Source organism: Linderina pennispora, assembly GCF_002104995.1.
Source record: "Linderina pennispora strain ATCC 12442 chromosome Unknown DL89scaffold_1, whole genome shotgun sequence".
Lineage (NCBI taxonomy): Eukaryota > Fungi > Kickxellomycota > Kickxellomycetes > Kickxellales > Kickxellaceae > Linderina > Linderina pennispora.
In genome coordinates, this window is record NW_024468249.1 from 1,996,799 (window position 1) to 2,013,314 (window position 16,516).

The 16,516-nt window shown below is 56.2% G+C and overlaps 11 protein-coding genes across 11 annotated transcripts; 6 read left to right on the forward strand and 5 right to left on the reverse strand.

Moving 5' to 3' along the window:
* Positions 1 to 15: 15 nt before the first annotated feature.
* On the forward strand, positions 16 to 971 carry DL89DRAFT_280850 (uncharacterized protein). Its single transcript, XM_040889616.1, has one exon. The coding sequence runs from the start codon at positions 303 to 305 to the stop codon at positions 789 to 791; it is 489 nt and encodes a 162-aa protein (XP_040747652.1). The 5' UTR covers positions 16 to 302; the 3' UTR covers positions 792 to 971.
* A 1,335-nt stretch (positions 972 to 2,306) lies between these two features.
* DL89DRAFT_220296 (40S ribosomal protein S27) lies at positions 2,307 to 2,555 on the reverse strand (the record flags this gene model as incomplete). The annotated part of the gene is made up of 1 exon (XM_040884444.1): positions 2,307 to 2,555. A coding segment is annotated over one exon (249 nt), but the record flags the coding sequence as incomplete, so codon positions are not given.
* A 684-nt stretch (positions 2,556 to 3,239) lies between these two features.
* DL89DRAFT_16516 (MAS20-domain-containing protein) lies at positions 3,240 to 5,551 on the reverse strand. Its single transcript, XM_040883720.1, has 2 exons — positions 5,479 to 5,551; positions 3,240 to 5,401 (listed from the first exon to the last, which is right to left on the reverse strand). The coding sequence occupies exon 2, from the start codon at positions 5,364 to 5,366 to the stop codon at positions 3,411 to 3,413; it is 1,956 nt and encodes a 651-aa protein (XP_040747654.1). The 5' UTR covers positions 5,367 to 5,401; positions 5,479 to 5,551; the 3' UTR covers positions 3,240 to 3,410.
* Positions 5,552 to 5,968: 417 nt separating this feature from the next.
* Positions 5,969 to 7,551, reverse strand: DL89DRAFT_264311 (cytoplasmic tRNA 2-thiolation protein 1). The gene has a single exon (XM_040886197.1). The coding sequence runs from the start codon at positions 7,127 to 7,129 to the stop codon at positions 6,026 to 6,028; it is 1,104 nt and encodes a 367-aa protein (XP_040747655.1). The 5' UTR covers positions 7,130 to 7,551; the 3' UTR covers positions 5,969 to 6,025.
* Positions 7,552 to 7,745: 194 nt separating this feature from the next.
* Positions 7,746 to 9,270, forward strand: DL89DRAFT_264312 (uncharacterized protein). The gene has a single exon (XM_040886198.1). The coding sequence runs from the start codon at positions 7,972 to 7,974 to the stop codon at positions 9,187 to 9,189; it is 1,218 nt and encodes a 405-aa protein (XP_040747656.1). The 5' UTR covers positions 7,746 to 7,971; the 3' UTR covers positions 9,190 to 9,270.
* Positions 9,271 to 9,918: 648 nt separating this feature from the next.
* DL89DRAFT_264314 (uncharacterized protein) lies at positions 9,919 to 10,768 on the reverse strand. The gene is given in 3 exon segments (XM_040886199.1): positions 9,919 to 10,376; positions 10,396 to 10,678; positions 10,719 to 10,768. 3 exon segments carry the CDS (start codon positions 10,733 to 10,735, stop codon positions 9,987 to 9,989), a joined length of 690 nt encoding a protein of 229 aa, XP_040747657.1. The 5' UTR covers positions 10,736 to 10,768; the 3' UTR covers positions 9,919 to 9,986.
* Positions 10,769 to 10,850: 82 nt separating this feature from the next.
* On the forward strand, positions 10,851 to 11,510 carry DL89DRAFT_243135 (actin-related protein ARPC5; the record flags this gene model as incomplete). The annotated part of the gene is made up of 2 exons (XM_040885028.1): positions 10,851 to 10,949; positions 11,030 to 11,510. The coding sequence occupies exon 2, from the start codon at positions 11,049 to 11,051 to the stop codon at positions 11,508 to 11,510; it is 462 nt and encodes a 153-aa protein (XP_040747658.1). The 5' UTR covers positions 10,851 to 10,949; positions 11,030 to 11,048.
* A 90-nt stretch (positions 11,511 to 11,600) lies between these two features.
* DL89DRAFT_300591 (uncharacterized protein) lies at positions 11,601 to 13,474 on the forward strand (the record flags this gene model as incomplete). Its single annotated transcript, XM_040890824.1, has 5 exons — positions 11,601 to 12,300; positions 12,413 to 12,936; positions 12,978 to 13,231; positions 13,284 to 13,363; positions 13,402 to 13,474. The coding sequence occupies exons 1-5, from the start codon at positions 11,933 to 11,935 to the stop codon at positions 13,472 to 13,474; spliced, it is 1,299 nt and encodes a 432-aa protein (XP_040747659.1). The 5' UTR covers positions 11,601 to 11,932.
* A 129-nt stretch (positions 13,475 to 13,603) lies between these two features.
* Positions 13,604 to 13,966, forward strand: DL89DRAFT_254291 (Rhodanese-like protein; the record flags this gene model as incomplete). The annotated part of the gene is made up of 1 exon (XM_040885262.1): positions 13,604 to 13,966. One exon carries the CDS (start codon positions 13,604 to 13,606, stop codon positions 13,964 to 13,966), a length of 363 nt encoding a protein of 120 aa, XP_040747660.1.
* Positions 13,967 to 13,996: 30 nt separating this feature from the next.
* On the reverse strand, positions 13,997 to 14,875 carry DL89DRAFT_319979 (uncharacterized protein). Its single transcript, XM_040891173.1, has one exon. It carries the CDS (start codon positions 14,828 to 14,830, stop codon positions 14,204 to 14,206), a length of 627 nt encoding a protein of 208 aa, XP_040747661.1. The 5' UTR covers positions 14,831 to 14,875; the 3' UTR covers positions 13,997 to 14,203.
* A 335-nt stretch (positions 14,876 to 15,210) lies between these two features.
* On the forward strand, positions 15,211 to 16,449 carry DL89DRAFT_16687 (uncharacterized protein). Its single transcript, XM_040883737.1, has one exon. It carries the CDS (start codon positions 15,299 to 15,301, stop codon positions 16,301 to 16,303), a length of 1,005 nt encoding a protein of 334 aa, XP_040747662.1. The 5' UTR covers positions 15,211 to 15,298; the 3' UTR covers positions 16,304 to 16,449.
* Positions 16,450 to 16,516: the final 67 nt, after the last annotated feature.

The window sequence follows — 16,516 nt, forward strand, 5'->3', positions numbered from 1 at the left end:
GAACAAGCATGGTAAGGACGTTGACGACCATAGTTTCTATTATACACCAGAAAAGAAGAATAAATTAGGCAAGAACAAACAGTGGCAGCCTAGTTGCGCCGCCCCATGTACCCGCGCAAGTCCATCGGACTCAAGCGTGGCTGGCCAAACTGATCGAAGATCGTCGCCTTCAAGCTAGTTGAATGGCGCGGCCACGCTGGTGATGGCGGCAGCTGCATTCGACACGGTGCTGCCATCCTCTGCTACGGTCTCCTGTGGGGTTGCCGGCGTAACAAAGAACTTGGGTGCCCAGCTCACCGGCGATGGCGTTGGAATTGCATAAAGGCTCGGGCTCGCTTCGCCAAACAGCGGCAGGCGGAACACTGGTGACGATGCCGTGCGGATACTCGGACTCAGCGGCACGCTCAGCGGCGCACTCAACGGCCCACCGCCAATCTTCAGCGGCGGTGGCCGCCGCTTATTTGTGCACGCCACCTGCGCGCTTTTTCTGCGCTTCCAATGCCGCTATCCGCGGAGCGCTGACTGACGGCTGCGACACCACGATGCTGGGCGGCCGCACTCCCAGCGCTGGCTTCGAGGCCATTGTTGAAATCTGTGGCAGCTTTGCTGCCGCTATTGTTGTGCCCTTATGCTGCTTCCGGGGCCGCAAGGAAAGGGGCCTAAGTGCACCCGCATTGTCGCTGTGCGATCGCTTCTCTGGCGTTGCCGGCTGGCTGTACAATGGTGCCCACGAGAGTGAGGTGGGTGCGGGCGAGAGAGAGGGGGGCATGGAAAGAGTTGAAAACATATGAAGATAAGGAGAGATGGGATAGGAATAACTGGGACAGCCAGCTCTATATGTGGGTTTCCGAAATGATGGAAGAGGAGAGGCAGGAGGATGTTATAAATAATTTTTTGGGTGCCTGTGCTTGGCTGCAGGAAATCGATGACTGGGGATAGGCGATGAGTGAAAATGCAATCTGCAATAGAATTAAAGGGAAAGGAAAAAACGCAAAGTCTCAGCACACGGGCCAGTCAGTCGATTTATAGCAAAAATGTGGTTTATTTTTCACGGAACTGCGAGACTCTGCCGTCACGCCTGAGATCTCACGCAAAGAGGCCAGCGTGACTGTGTGACGCTTGTGTGTGGGTTGGCCTCCCCCCAAGGTTGAACAATGCACCAGTTCCCGTTTGCAATTCGCCTGCTGATCACAGAATAGCCCACAGTCTATTTTTGCCATGCCGCGGACCATGGAGCCCGTCTGATTATTTCCTCCACAACACAGCCTCTTCTTGGGCGACCCGTCCAGCTGCTTGTGGCAGCAGACGCCTGAGGCTATGGCCACTTTTGTAAAGATAATAAGAAACTGAGTTGGCGACAATCCTCGCTATTTTTAGGTTTTCTGGTCTTCGAATAGGTCGCTGTGTCGCTTTTAGCCTCTTTGTCGGGTTTCTGCGCTTCCGACTCGGGTTACGGGCAAGAGACCAAGGCACTATTTCAAGAAGCAGTCTTTCTGATACGTGGCATGGCGTGGGCCGATCAACCGAAACCGCACATGTCCAGCTCCGCAGCGGCACCCGCTTCATTTAATTTCGCGGTAGCCTTCTGCGCAGAAATAAAATATATTGCTTGGCAATATATAAATAAAACTCCAGCAGCCGGCTCTTTGTCGCAAAACGACAACAGACCACCAGTAAAAACGTCAAGGTCATGTCATTGGCACGATTCTCGCTTCGTCTGCACCGTCGGACTGCTTGGCAACAGCTGCAAATAGCCATTCGATTGGCATCCCCGCCGGCCCCCTGGGTCATCGAGATGTCAAACAGGCATGGTGAGGATGGCGATCCAGCAGCCGCAAAGCGGCACATGGTTTTGATGCATCTGCAGAGGACATGTGTTGATTTCATTTTAGACAGAGGCACACATGAGACATTCGCTGATATGGCGGCGCCAAGAGGTATGAGTGTTCGGTTTGGGAGCCGAAGGAGGTTGGCACAAAGGTGCTGTCTTTGCGAGGCTCCGGGGTATATTTAGAACAGATCAAAACGAAAAGAGCGCCAATTGAACGTAGGCAGCGCGGCGGCGAGGCTCCCTTGCTACCGTCACCTGGGCGGCAGCTGGCTCACATGTCTCCACACCGGCGGGCTTATGATGATGGCAAATATTTTTGGAGATGACATCTCTTTCCAACACAGAAAATCTCTAAGACGAAAAAAAATGACATTTTTCTCCCTCGCGAAAAAAGCAGTGACGGAAAGAAATAACTCTGGAAAGACTCGTGCTAAGCGCAAGACTCGGATTTCTACTCGTTGGAAAGCCGCTTCGCTTAGTTGATCTTCCTCCTGAACGAGCAGCCCTCAGTCAGGCGGGCACGGCCACCAGTGGGCTGGCACAGGACGGTCGAGCAGCCGGGGCACACAACAACGGTCTGGGCGTGGCTGAACACGGTGGTGATGTTGAAGCAGCCGGGGCACTTAACATCCATGAAGTAGGAGTCGGGCGACTGCACGAGGCGCTTGAGCTTGTGCTGGCGCTTCTCGCTCTCGAGAGACGGGTTAAGGAGATCGACCGCAAGCTACAAAATAAGAAAAAGAGGCGCGTTTAGCAAAGTCATGTAGACGCTGCCCACTGAAAGGAAGCATACTGCATTTGCTGCACACTCTGCGTGCTCGCAAGCTCTGGAGAGCCCGTGGCCACTGGTTGTCTACGCAGAACTCTGCTCACATGTCTCCCACACGAAAAAAGCCAGTCTGTCTCCAGTCACAAGAGGGGGAGCCCGAATTTGCACCGCGGTCTCACAGCTTGCTGTGTGAAAGTAGGAGGCTGCGGCCACAAATAACAACGGTCTGCTGCGGCTGCCCCGTGCCTGTGCCGCAGCGTCCGAATCTCATGCAAAAGGCTGCTGCGGCAACCGCAGCTGCTGCCGTACTGCTAATTGAAGGCTACAGCCTTCAAATGCCGGGAATCCCTCTGCTCGCAAGAGGAGAACAGACACATTCTGCGAGAGACACCAGTGCCAAAAACCAAAAACCGAATCCGATTCCAGGGAAAAAAGGTTCAACGCGAAATCAACTGTCGCCGGCCGAATCTGAATGTGGTACTTACAACCATGTTTACTATAGAGTTGGCAGCAGAATTGAAAATTAGTACGGATGGATACGACTAGGTGCTCAAAAATCGGGCATGGATGCGGCCACGCTTATATCTCCTTCGCAACGTACCAATTCTGAAAAAAGCTCTGATGGGGAAAGGATTGATCCAGTCTGCGGCCAGCGGGCGTGTTCGGTTTAACGCTTGCCCGCATCCATGCTAATTTTTCTCCTGCTAGCCGCAGCCCGCAGGTCTCGTGACTAGAAGCGGGCCTGCGGCCAATTGGCACAAGTAGCGAAAAATCAAGAATTTATTTAATCAAATACAGCGAGTGCTGGATTTACTCGGATTGGCACTTGTGGCAGGTGCAGTCCAGGCGGTAGGTGCCCTTGAGCGCCTTCTGCCGGGTCTCCTTGTCAAGCGCCGGGTCGACGTAGGCCACGCGCAGCTCGTCGCCCTTGGCAATGGGCTTGAGCGTCTTGAGGGCTGCCTTGTCGGTGCTGTCGGGGAACACGATCTGCACATTCGGGTCACAGTCGTGTGCCAGATGAGACGAGATCAAGTAAAGCGCCATGCCGACGGGCTCCGACGAGTGGTCGTCGCGCACCGAATCAGACACATGCGTCTCCTCGGTCTCAGCCGGCACCTCGACGCCCTCGGCTGCGTGCACAGCGTAGGCGTTGTAGTCGAGCTTGCCCTTGAGCATAGTGAAGCGCTCCTCGTTGACAAACTCGCTGAGGCCAGGCACCGAGTCGCTCATCAGCTGTCCCAGCTTGTGCAGCGTCTGGGCGTCGTTGGCGGTGGGGATCAGCTCCAGGAAGCGCATGCGCTCGATGTGCTCCCAGGTCGTGTACTCGTCCTCGGTGTCATCGGCGCCGCCCAGGGTGCGGGCAAGCTCCTTCTTCTTCTCGCGGTCGACCAGAGTGCCGAAGAACTTGGCGACCAGGATGCCGGCCAGCTCGTGGATGTCGCGGGTGAACTTGGCAAACTCCTTGGCGGCGGGGCTGCCGCTGTTGGGGCACAGGAACTGGTGATAAGCGTCGAAAGCATCCTGGCGGCACTTCTCTGAGCAGTAGACCGCCTCGTGGCACTTGCTGCAGTCGAAGGCGGTGTCAATGTCCTTGGCCTCGGCGACCTCCTCCTCTGTTGGCTTCTTCTCCTCCTTCTCCTCCTCCTCCTCCTCCTCCTGGGCATCCTCAACAACCTTGGGCTCGGCAGTGACGATCGGTGTAGGAGCGGGGGTAGCCACAGCGACGATAGACTCGACGCTGCCAAGCGACAGGATCTCCAGAGCAACACCTTCGGCCTCGGACTCCTCTGGCGTGGTCTCCTTAGCAGCCTCCTCAGCAGCCTCCTCGACAACCTCCTCGACAACCTCCTCAGTAGCTTCCTCAGTAGCCTCCTCGGCGGCCTCCTCGGCGGCCTCTTCGGCGGTCTCCTCAATGGTATCCTCGTCAACTTCCTTGACCTCATCAATGATCTCCTCGATCTTTGACTCCTCAAACGGAACCGGAGTCTCATCGACGCTCTCAGCCTCGGGTTCAGCCTTCTTGACACGTGGGGTAGCGCCAGGGATAGCCTTGAGGCAGTGGTAGCAGAACTGGCCGTTCTGGGCACGCGGGTGCAGGGTCGAGATAACGGATTCCTCCTCGTAGATCACCTCGCCGGCGGCAAAATCCTTGGTGGCAAACAGGCCGCGGTTGGCCGTCGCGACCTCGTCCTCGGACGCCTCCTCCTGCTTCTTTCCCTTCTTGCTCTTCTTCTCCTTCTTGTTCTTGTCCTTGATCTCGACATTCTTGTCCTTCGGCGGGAACACGTCAAAGTACCGGGCCTGCTTCTGGCGCACCTCCTGGGCCATCATGGACATAACTAGCTTGAACACAGGCTCCGGGGTGGTCTTCTGGTAAATCATCACCAGTTCGATCGGGTTCGGGTACACCTTCAGCGCCTGGTAGAACCGGCACGCAGCCTCAGCATACGCTCCGGGACCTGCAGCAGACAGCGTCTCGCCCTTGGATACCTGTGCCATGAAGAACTGCTCCTTCTCCTCAGCCGTCACCGGCAGCTTCTCCTTCGCTACTTGGTTCAGCAGCTCAATCGCCTGCTCCTCAACGTCTACCGAGGCGGTCTTTGCCGACTTGCCCGCGGCCTTCTCTGCCTTCTTGCGGTCCCTCTGCAGCTTGCGCCGGAACTGGCGGTCGTTGCGGCGCTTGTAGTCAAAGTAGGCGGCGTAGCTGACAGCGGCGACGGCGGCGGTCACGGCAGAGGCCACAACGATTGTCTTTGTCGAAACCATGTCTATCTATCTTTTTTTTTTGGGAGGATGGGTATCTACATGCAAGGGTGCTCTGAATTAGCATAAGCCCGGCGATGGCTGATGGATAGCGGCTGGCGATCTTCTCACATACTTGAAGTGGTAGTGGTGGTGCGCTTCGCCTGCTCCTCAACGAGAAATGAATATGGAAGCTGGAAGAAGTAAAATGCTCGAGGTAGCAAGAGAACAAAAAAGCGCGTAGCCAAAGGCCGATGGGATGATTTGGCTCAGCAGACCGGCCTGAGCGAGGCGTGATGGGCGAAAATTATCTCACGCATGTGCCTTGATCTGATCAGCGCGAATCTGATCAGGAAAGCGTTATCTCCGACATGCTTGTGGAGGTGGAGTGACACTCGGGGTCATCCGGGACGCCAGCCTGCGGGATCATATGCGCACTTGCACGCTGCCCGCGCTGTGAGTGGCTGGCACATGGCCGGACGGCGTTGAGAAAACAACGCGGTGGACGGGCCAACAAAGGGCAGCATCGATAAGCATCGATTTGGGGAAACCGCGATTGTCCTTGCATGCAGTTCCAAGAACGCAAAGGCCGGTGGGTGCGTTCTGCTCAAACTTGCTTGGTGCAATTCCACCGAGTCAAAAAGTCGATATATTTTATCCACACGCCAGAGCAAAAAAAGTCCTCAAGTTCCTGGCGCGCTCGTGTCACAGGTGCAGCCGGTGCAGCGCTCGTGACGCATTTCCTGCGCGTGCTTGCGCAGCTTATCGAAATGCACTACATCCACGGCTCTTCCCGAGCGCGTGGCTGTCCTGCCCGCAAGCAGATCCTGGGTCTTCTTCACCGATTTGCCGATGCCCAGCTGGGGGACGCCGCGCTCGAGCCCCTCCAGCAGCACGCAGGCCTTGCAGACACGGTTGGACGAGATATATCCGCACCTTTCGCACGAGGTCTGGCTGGGCAGCTTCACCTCACTGGCCACCTGCATCGCTTCGCCCGAATGTATGATGTCCAGGATGGCCGACGGCCGCACGGCCTCCAGGTCCTTCAGGAATTCGCGCGCATAGCCGCGGTAGGCGTTGGGCGAGTACGTGCATTCGGTCGAGAAGTAGTCGAGTTTCCGGAAATAGGCATACATGACAATTTCCTTTTCATATGCATATTTGAATGGCTTCGAGCGCGTAATGTAGCCGTCGCCGGACGTCGCAATCTCAGTACACCGTCCCAGCCGTGGGATGTCGCCGCGGAAGATGTTCATCAGGATGGTCTCGGCAACGTCATCGGCGTTGTGGCCCGTGACGATATGGTCCAGATCGAGCATCAGCGCGCCACGGTCCAGCGCCTGCCGCCGGAACACACCGCAGAACGTGCAGTTGTTCTTGCGGCCCACCGTCTCCACGATGGCGTCCATGGACCACCCATACAGCTGCTCGTATGAGACAATCAGTAGCGGCAGCTCGTACTGCTCCTTGTTGCGCTTCACCGTCTCGAGCGAGTCGTCGCGATAGCCTGAGATTCCCTCGTCGACCGACAGCAGGAAGAGGTCGAGCCCGTAGTCGTACCGCTCATTCAGCGTCTTCATCACGTATGCCAGCACCGTCGAGTCCTTGCCGCCCGATGCGCCAATGCCGACGCGGTCGCCGCGCCTGAACAGCTTGTTGTCGACGATGGTGTTGTGTACCTCGGTCTCAAACACCCGGAAGAAGCACTCCTTGCAGATGCTCTGGCCGGTTTTCGGCCGACGCAGGATGGCCTTGGCGCCCTGGCAGATTTCGCACACCCGCGGCATGTCTGATGCGTGGAGTCTGTACTGGTCGGCGCGCTAAAATGAGGGTGTATCGAAGAGGGAGGAATTAATATCACCAGTCGTGGTACCGAGAGTTCCCGACGACTTTAAAGCTCTTCTGCTGAAGTTAAAGGGTCTCGGAAATAAAAGCAAAACCCCCGCGGAAGTGAGAGAAAAAGAAGTGGTTCGAGATGGCGTTTGCTGGCACGAGCCCCTCCGCCAGCGGGCAAGGGCAGTAGTGACAGAAAATATCCTGGCCGCGACACAAATGGGATGACTGCACAACGAAAAGACGGCTGGCCAGGAAATTGCCGCAGGCTTGCAGTTTTCCCCCCTGTCGCCGTCGAGGAAAATTCACTGGCTGCCTGTGCTTGGAAAATGCCGAGGCCAGCCAGGGTGATCGCTACCCCGGGGGGTTGTGGCCGGCGCCTGAGGCGTACAACGCGAGTCTTTTTATGTTTTTTCGCCGCCCAAAGGCGAAATCCTCCGACATGCTCCTCCCCCTTTTTATGTGGGACGGCTTTCGCTCTTTTCCCCCAGTGACGACGAAGGAACCGTGCGTTTCGCCGCGGGTATAAAACCAGCCGGGTGGCCCTTCTCCCCCCATCGTTTTTATTCCCGAACCCGTCCATCTCCTATAATTCCTTCCTCAACTATTTTTGCAGCCATGACAGACACAGCTACTGCTGCCACCATCCCGGTCACAAAGACCGTCCGCCGCCGCTGCAAAGAAGCCGGCGCGGACCGGCCGCGGGGCCAAACCCCATGTGCCCAGTGCCTGCACAAATTGCAAAAAGGCACACCTCGCCTGTGATCTCCAGCGGCCGTGCCGCCGGTGCGTCAACATGGGCAAGTGCGACACATGCAAGGACGTCCAGCACAAGAAGCGCGGGCGCCCCCGCTCGAAGGATAAGAAGATTGCAGCTGCCGGCACCGAGAAGTCGCTGATGGAGACACAGATGTTCCAGTTCTCGTTCACCACCACAGCACCGCCATCGCCCACAGCCACGGCTATTTCTGCCCCGCCCGCGGTCACATGTGCGATGCAATCCAGCGTAAATCTCGTCCAGTCCCAGCCGGCTTCGCCCGCCACTGCGTCTGCCAGCCCCGTCCTGACAGCGCCAGCGGCCCCACGGCAGTCACAGCACAATGCCGCACGCACCACCATCGATAACACCCACGCTTCCCGCCCCGAACAATCCCCCACCGACAATGCCCGCTCGGTCACCGAAGAGTCCACAAACAGCTCGACATCCTACCTGTTCCTGACCCCCAGCCTCCTGTGCCTGCGACTCGAGGAGCTGGCGTCCGCCGGTGTGAGCCGCGCCCTGTTGGGCCACAGCCTGCTGAGCCTCATCAACCGCAGCATCATCGACTTTATCAGCCCGCACGACGTGCCGCAGGTGCAGGGTGCCTTCGCCTCCATGAAGCAGCGCCTGCTGTCGCGCCTGGGGCAGCCAGCGCGCTCCTACACTCCGATGCTTGGCCACTCGCGCACAGTCGATCCCAACACTTTCCAGGCACTGCCTGTCGACCGCCTCCTGCAGCGCGTGTGCAGCGATGTCTCGGCAAACGTGCGCGCGCACCTGCGCACCGCCACTGGCTGCTACGACCTTTTCGACATCCACGTGTATGTCGGCGCTGTTGGCTCCTCATCGCAGCTGTCGCTCGACGACGTCTACTTTGTCTGCCGCATCAGCAAGTTTGACGCCCTGAGCTGTGCCCCGCGCCTCTCCAACTCGCTGCTGCCGCGCATCGCCATGCCCACCGGCTTCAGCCCTGTCGACTCCATTTCCGAGATCGACGAGCGTCCCACCAAGCGCCAGCGCGTTGCGAGCCCTTCCGATGCCCTGTACATGCTGGCTACGGTCACCGACAGCGACGCCAGCTCCAACGGCAACTCGCCGCGGTCCACGCCGGTCCACTCAACCTCAGCCTCGTCGCCGGTGCTGGCGTCGCCGTCGCCGATGGCCCGGTCGCCGCACATGACCAACTCGTTGCCGCCGCTCTCCGACCTGCTCAAATCAATGGACAAGCAGCTCCTCCCGCGCCCGCACTTCTAACTTTCCTCCACATTACTCGTTGCATTCCTCCCTTTCTCTATATTTGTTTATCTGTATTTTGTATAAATATTCCATGCTACCTCTCGTGATCACGGCAACATGTGTTTTCTTGCCCGTATGTGCATGCGCCCTCTCGAGGGATTTACTTGCCCGATATATTCGCACCTTGGGCTGATAAAAAATTGTCTATTCTGAATAATCTCCGCAACCTCTGTCCATCTAGTGATCCGCTGCACCTTGCTGCTGCAACCAGCAACCAGCAACCAGCGCCCTAGGCTAACCGCCCAGCTGCCGGAAATGATGCTGGCGACGGACAGCAGGGTTCGAGATCATCTGCTTGGAAAGTCGCCCAGCCGCGGGAATAAACGGACATGTCCCCATTGGGATTGCGCATGGGTGGTCCCGGAACCATCGTTTTTTTTTGCCAGTCACAGATGCAATATTCTCCGTTCCGCTACCAAATGGGCTAATCCCTGTCATCACGCACATGCCGCTCAGCATCCAGCATTAGGAGAATTTTATTACACGGAGCTGCCGTAGGTTGACTTTCGTGGTAATATATACTGGCGCAAATATTCCTTCAGCGAGCCGCTCGGAGAAATACATTGCTTTTGGACTCGGTGGAGGCGATTTCTTGAGGATCCCAGTGCGCTGTAATTTCACCACTGCACCAAGGAATCGCACGGATAGTTGCCTTTTCTAGGCACCCGCGCGCTTTTTTCATATAAGCTCAACTCTGCCGTCCCGTAGCAGGTCCCGGATGATGCTGTACTGGGTGATGAAAATATTGCCTTTCTTCATGACGATCGGGTCCTCACTACACATTGCATGTTAGTAGTTTGTACCAAATATGCAGGCCGCCTTTGCCTGGACACGTACCTTTCGTCAAACTGGAACTGCCCGACCGTCGTCCTGACGCGACAAAACACTGCCCTGTCCATGTCCGGCTCGGGCACCATCTTCAGCCCATCCTTTGTTTCCTCGTCAACCCTCCTTAAGTGGGCCGGGAACTGGTCCAGGAACGACTTTCTCACGTGCGCGTCCTGCAGACTCCGGAACCCCTCCGCATACTCGAGCTCGGCCTGCGACAGCCTCTCCTTCATCTCCCGGAGCACGTACCCCGGGTGCTGCTCGACCTTGTTTAGCCGCGTCCTTAGGTACGATCGCACCAAGTACTTTACCCGGTCCTGCATCCATGCGGATCACGTTCTGGATGCTCGCCGGCTGCGCATCAAGGCTCTGCAGCTGAAAGTCGACGAGCTCCATCAGGTTCTCGAGCGCTGCGCCCTCGTATGTGTAGAGCTCGGGCGAGTTGCGCTCGTTAATCCACGCGCGCCGCAGTACTAGCAGATCGTCTTCCAGCATGGACGACGACGAGGACGTGTCAGAGCTGTCGCTCTCTGCGCCTGCCTCGGTCGCTGGCTCAACGCTCATGCCAATGTCCGAGGGTGGCAGGTCCGGGACCCCGCTGCTGAGGGGCTCGGCCTGGCTGTGAAATCCCAAATTCGAATCGAGGACCGCCAGAGTACAGGTCGTCGGGGTCCATTTGAGCTGGAAAAATGTGAAAAATGGAAGCGGTTCTAAATAAAGGGGAGAGCAGCAGCAAACCCAAAGATTTTTTTCGCTCCTTGGATCAAGCTGTTGCGCTTTGCGTGGATGAGGGGATTGCTCGCCAAGCCGCCTTTAATTGCGGGCCAATTCATAGCCCGCGCTTTACCTTTTCAACAGTCCATTTCGCACCTTTTATACTCACTGTAAACGTAAGCATGCTTCACTTAGACAGCGGAAACGGCCTCAAGTGCGTTCAGACTCAATGACCTCGTGGATTGTACTCTTGTAGGAAACTTACATCTCCCGAAATGGCACACCGCAAACTCGACATTGACGCACTCGATGCGAGCAACCAGGAGCTGACACAGCAAATGCAGTACCTGAGCACAAAGACAACGTCGGAGCTTGTCTCCTCGGTCGACCAAAAAGCCGCAGCTGTGCGCGCCGCTATCACGCGCGGCAACTCGGCCGAGGCCCTGGAGCGCGCCCTGGCCGAGCCCCCCTATGGCCATGGCATGGAGGCTGCACAGGCCGCCAACGCTCAGTTGGTCAGCGAAGTACTGACTGCCACACGCGCCCAGGATATCGCCAGCGTGGTTGGCAGTCTGTCGGATGACGCCAAGGATGTGCTGCTGAAGTATATTTACCACGGATTGGCCAAGCCCGCCGAGTTCAACTGCGGCGTGCTGTTGAGCTGGCACGAGCGAGTTGTGGAGGCCGGGGGACTGGGATCAATTGTCAGGGTCATGACAGACAGGAAGACAGTCTAAATCCATACTCTCCGAGTGGGCGATTCCTTTCAATACACCAAGACATGTTCGCCAAAATATGTGGAGGGCAGCTGTTCCCAAAAGTGTTGCTGGTGTCTATGCCGTTGCCACACTCTGAGCCTGGATTTTTTCTCGAGTTACAAACAACAATTGACATCTTCGATTTTTTACATACCCTCAATGGCACAATCGGCTAGAACCGTAAAGAAGCGATCGCGCAAGGCGCAGTCACCAGACGAGGAACAACAGCCGAAACGGCCCAGGCGCAGTCGCACCCAGCCAGTAAACTACAAGCTGCCTGAGCTATTCAACGACGACGAACTTGAGCCATCGACATTTAACAGCGACGAAAACGATACCGACGAGGACTACACGACAGGGAAAAGGCAAGAGAGAGCACATTTTGCAACGTGGCGGCCTGCATGCCGATGAGCCCCTTGGACAAGGAGAGCGAGCTGTCCGCAGTGGAGTCAGGCAAAAGAAAAGAGCTCAAGCCAGAGCTCTCTGATGGCAGCAGCACAGCAAACCGCGATAGCGACAGCGATATTGGATCCAGCGACAGCGGGAAGGATGCTCTACACGATCACTCGGATGCAGAAACTGCTGGATCAGCGCAGGCAAAAAATAAGGCCAAGCGGAGAGGATATAAAGCTGAGAGACATGCAGGTCCCAATAACGTCCGTCTCTCAGCACACGATGCAGTGCGCACAATGACCGCCTTGCTTGAAGATCGCAACAATGACATCGTCAGACACATTCTACTGAAGAGGGATGTGCCCAAGGGCAGCCCGTACGATAGCAATTTCCAAACGGCTGAGGCTGGGGTGGCAGTACAAAACGCTGCTGTGGCCACCGATCGGGATCCAACGGTACTTGAACTACTTGGGACCGAATCCGTACAGGGCATTGGGCGTTGATCCGATGAAGGCAGTTGATCCAGGATACGGCGATGTGGAGTTGGAAGAGCCTGGAGGCGAGCAGGATGCGGTCGAGATCGCAAACTTTGAAAGCATGAGGAACAACCCGAGCCTGTCCGAGGTGGCAGCGATCGGGGATGATGCCGACGACGTCATTTCGGACCCAACACGCAACGGTGACATTGGGCTAGTAATACGACGGACCAACAGGGAGGATCGGTTCATGGCACCAGGGCTATACGCGTCGTCTGGCAACCACAGCGGTGAAGAGGTCCAGTTTGTAACCAAGCAGCAGCTGAAGTACCCGGAGCTGCTAGCACCGCGCTACAACCGTGCATTCGCGCGTGGTGATGCCAGCCGGACCTTCACCAGTACGCTCGACCGCCACTTTAAGCCGCTGGTTGACATGACGCGCTCCCATGTCATAAACCAGGTGCGTTCATACTCGGGATCTTCACGCCCGCTCTCCAAATTCGTGTCCACTACCATTGCCGAGGAGTCTACCTTGGGTGTGTCACAGATCTGGGAGTCGCTAAACAGTTTTTGGCAGAACGGCAAGGAAGGCGACAAGAAGGGGGTCTTTTGCTGGGCAACTACAACACAGGGTGGCTCGGGATCCTTGAGGCTGCAGTGCAGGCAGGCATCCCTGACGAGGTCATTGCAAGGTCATATGCGAGGCTGTACAGACTCTGCGACGTCAACATCGCAACAGACGAGGTTGTACATAGGGTCAAGCTCAATAAGTTCAGGAATTTATTGAAACAGCGGATGTGCCCGATAGCCAGCACAGTTGCTCCATTCGAGGTGTCTGACAGTGAGCCGAGTGAGTAAAACAAGAAGGTACCGGGATCTGAAGTTTTGCCTCCCTCCGATGGCCAATCCAAGCAGCAGAGATGCTTATGAGCAGCAGTCAGGCGCTGTCATAGCCTCGCAAGAGTAAGTGCAGAGACCTACCCGGACACACTCGGCAACAGTGTATTGCTAATGCTGCCCGGAGATTACGTGCTCGGTGCATTTTCTTCGCAGTTCTACAAAGGTCCAGCCTGATCAACGCGTTCAATTGGATACCCGGAGCATTTCGCAAGCGAATTACTAAGCAGGCTTGGAAGAAAAGGACAGGCACGCCCGGCGCTTGACACCACCCTATCTCTTTTCCCGTTCTCTATGAAAGAAAGCATGCCAGTACAGTCGATAACCGCTAGCGAGTTCTCTGACATTGTCTCTGTTGACAGCATAGGAAAGTACGTTGTGATCGATGTCAGGACCCCCGAGGAATTCGCCGAGGGGAATGTCGAATCCAGTCACAATCTTCCAGTGGCTGAGCTGGCCGACGCACTGGCCAAGTCCGAAGACGAGTTCAAAGACACATACGGGTTCAATTTGCCAGCACCAAACAGTACCACAATGCTCGTAGTTTACTGCCGTAGTGGCAACAGGGTTCGGCGCGCCGAGGGCATTCTGGCGCAGGCCGGGTACATAGATAACCTGCTTGCATACTACCCAGGGTGGCTCGAATACAGCACGATAGTGGCCAGCTAGTCATTTTGGCAAGAAATGTATTAGAATAAACCGTTGTCAAACTCTTCAATTACCTCTTCGATATCGTCTTCATCGAACTCTTCGGTCAAGTCGTCACTCACATACTCCTCGATATCCTCCCACTCGCCGCGCTCGTTGACCTCATTGATAGCAGCGTGGTTTTCCACATACGGACAGTTATTCGCACCGATGTACTTTAATGACGTGCATCCACTAATAAGCGCAGCAACTCCATTGTCATCGATTTCCAAGGCAGTCGCGCATTTCAATGTACTCGAGAGCCTTCATAGACTCGCCAATGTACTGCAGCGATCTGTTGGTGACATCAGTTTCACCGATCTCCAGGCTTTTGAGATTCGGCGTAGCCTTCAGAATATCTATTAGCCAGATATCATTGACAGCAACTTCAGTCAAGTTTAGCGAAGTCAGCGATGCGGATGTGGTCGGGCTAGCCTGGAATATCTGCGCAATCCATTCGGGCCCAATTGCCAAGCACAGGTTGATGTCCAAATCCTTCAGCCGCTTGCAATTCTCAACAATGATTTTGAGGTGCTCAGGCTTCACCTTCTCCCAGCGGCCGCTGAGCAAGGACAGGCCAACGGTATGCACTAGGTCTCCGTACGTCGCGTACCCTCGTGTTTTGATCATGATAGTGTTGCCAGCAGCTGTGCCAAACCGCTCAATCTGCCCCACACTGATAAATGGAAGTATCCGCCACAGCGGCTGCAGCGCGTATTGCCAGCCCTGACGGCCGGCCTGGCTGAGGCGGGCGAGCGTTTGTTTGTCGAGGTACTGCACGACCTCCTTCATGATCAGCGCGTTTGTGTATACCGCAGCCCGGTAATTATCATCGTTCGACGTCATCTTAGTCTGTCTATATGTCTACTATGTGGCAGGAAATGGTTAAAGCAGGGTGTATGTTCAAGGGAAGTGCACTCTATGATAGTCTGCAATTTAACGCCCTAGCCCGCAGGAACCGCAGCACAAATTATGGCCACTCCTATGAACGATCTCGGTTTTCGTGCTTTTTTTGCTGCAGCCAACGGGCCTAGAGCGCTCCCAACCCAAGCATGTCCCTATGGCCGGTTTGTTCTGGTGTTGTCTATTGAGGCTGATGCCATCGCAATTACGAAGCGTGCGATTGTGGCAGCCTGACGTAGTTTCCGTATTTGGACATCCCAGACGAGCTCGGCTGCATGGGACAACCGATTAAGAAGCGGTGGGGGAGGGGGCACGAGTCGGCTGAAGCTGAAGTACCACAAATATTGTCTGTGCCTCTTGCCTCCCTCCCTCCGTTGCTATTTATTAACACTATTCAGCTTCTGTTTGCAAATGAGCGGTCGCGATACAATTTCAGACAATGACCACAGCACCCAGGCGACAGCGTCTGTGGCTATACCGCCGGCGACAGGAGCAGCCGCTGGCAACCGAGCCAGCCTTGTGTTCCAGCGACTGCACGCATCGTCAGTGCTGCCTGCAACAGCTTCATTGATATCGCCTGTACGGCCGGCGATCCAGTCTCCTGATGTTCTGCCGGAGAACGCGTCCTCGCGACGGCATCCAGAACAGCGCTCTCTGCACCGTAGCAAGACCGCCGGCGGCAGCGTAGCGAGCAGCATTTGGTCACACGTACGCGCGACGACACCAGGCGAGTCCGCGGCACCCCGGACAAATTCTAGCCAGTCGCCGCGGTCGATGCCGAGCGCGTGGCCATCTGGTTTGAGGCGGGCGTCTACGTACTCTATGGTGACGTCTTCTAATGCAGGAGAATCAGGTGCCTTCGGTGCTGTGACTGCTCCCGAGACACCGACAATACCGAGCATGGGCCCACTGGGTGAGGTGTCCGATGGGACTGGCGATGAAGGCAGCGTGTATGAAGGTGCTGGGACGGTATCTGCAGAGACATCCCCGCTTCTGCCACCAGCATCATCGGCCGAGACTGCACAGCAGGCAGTATTCAAGCGGTCAATCAAGCCGCGTATCGCTAGTGCGCTTGGCGGCACGATGTCAGGGCTGACACCCGAGCAGGTGAATGTGGCAAAGGCCGTGCTTGCGTATTCACTGGCAGCGCTGGTTCCATTTGTCCCGTTTCTGCGCGACTGGCTTGGCGACCCCGACTACATGTCGCCGCACTTGGTAACCAATGCGACAATCTGGTACCATGCTGCAAAGACCCGCAGCGGGCTGACTGAAGGCGGCCTGGTGGGCATCATATGGGTGTTTGTGACCAGCTGCGTCATGTACGTAGCTCTGTTTACTGGCGAATGGCTACATGAGCGCTATGCCGTGGACCCAAGCGCAATATCGTTGCTTGGCAATTCTGACGATGTTCCCTGAAGCCCTACCGCTGGCGTTTGAAAGCAAGGTGGTGAGCCTTGGTCGTGTTTGTATTTGGATACAGCTGGTGTCTGGCATTCTTCAAGGCCAACGCCAACCGGCCATCAGTAGGGACAGCGACGGCGATCTGCAACATCGTTCTGTATCTGGTTATGCTACGCGAGGCGCCGATCGTCAACTACAAATCTGCGGCCGAGGCACGTGTGTTCACTA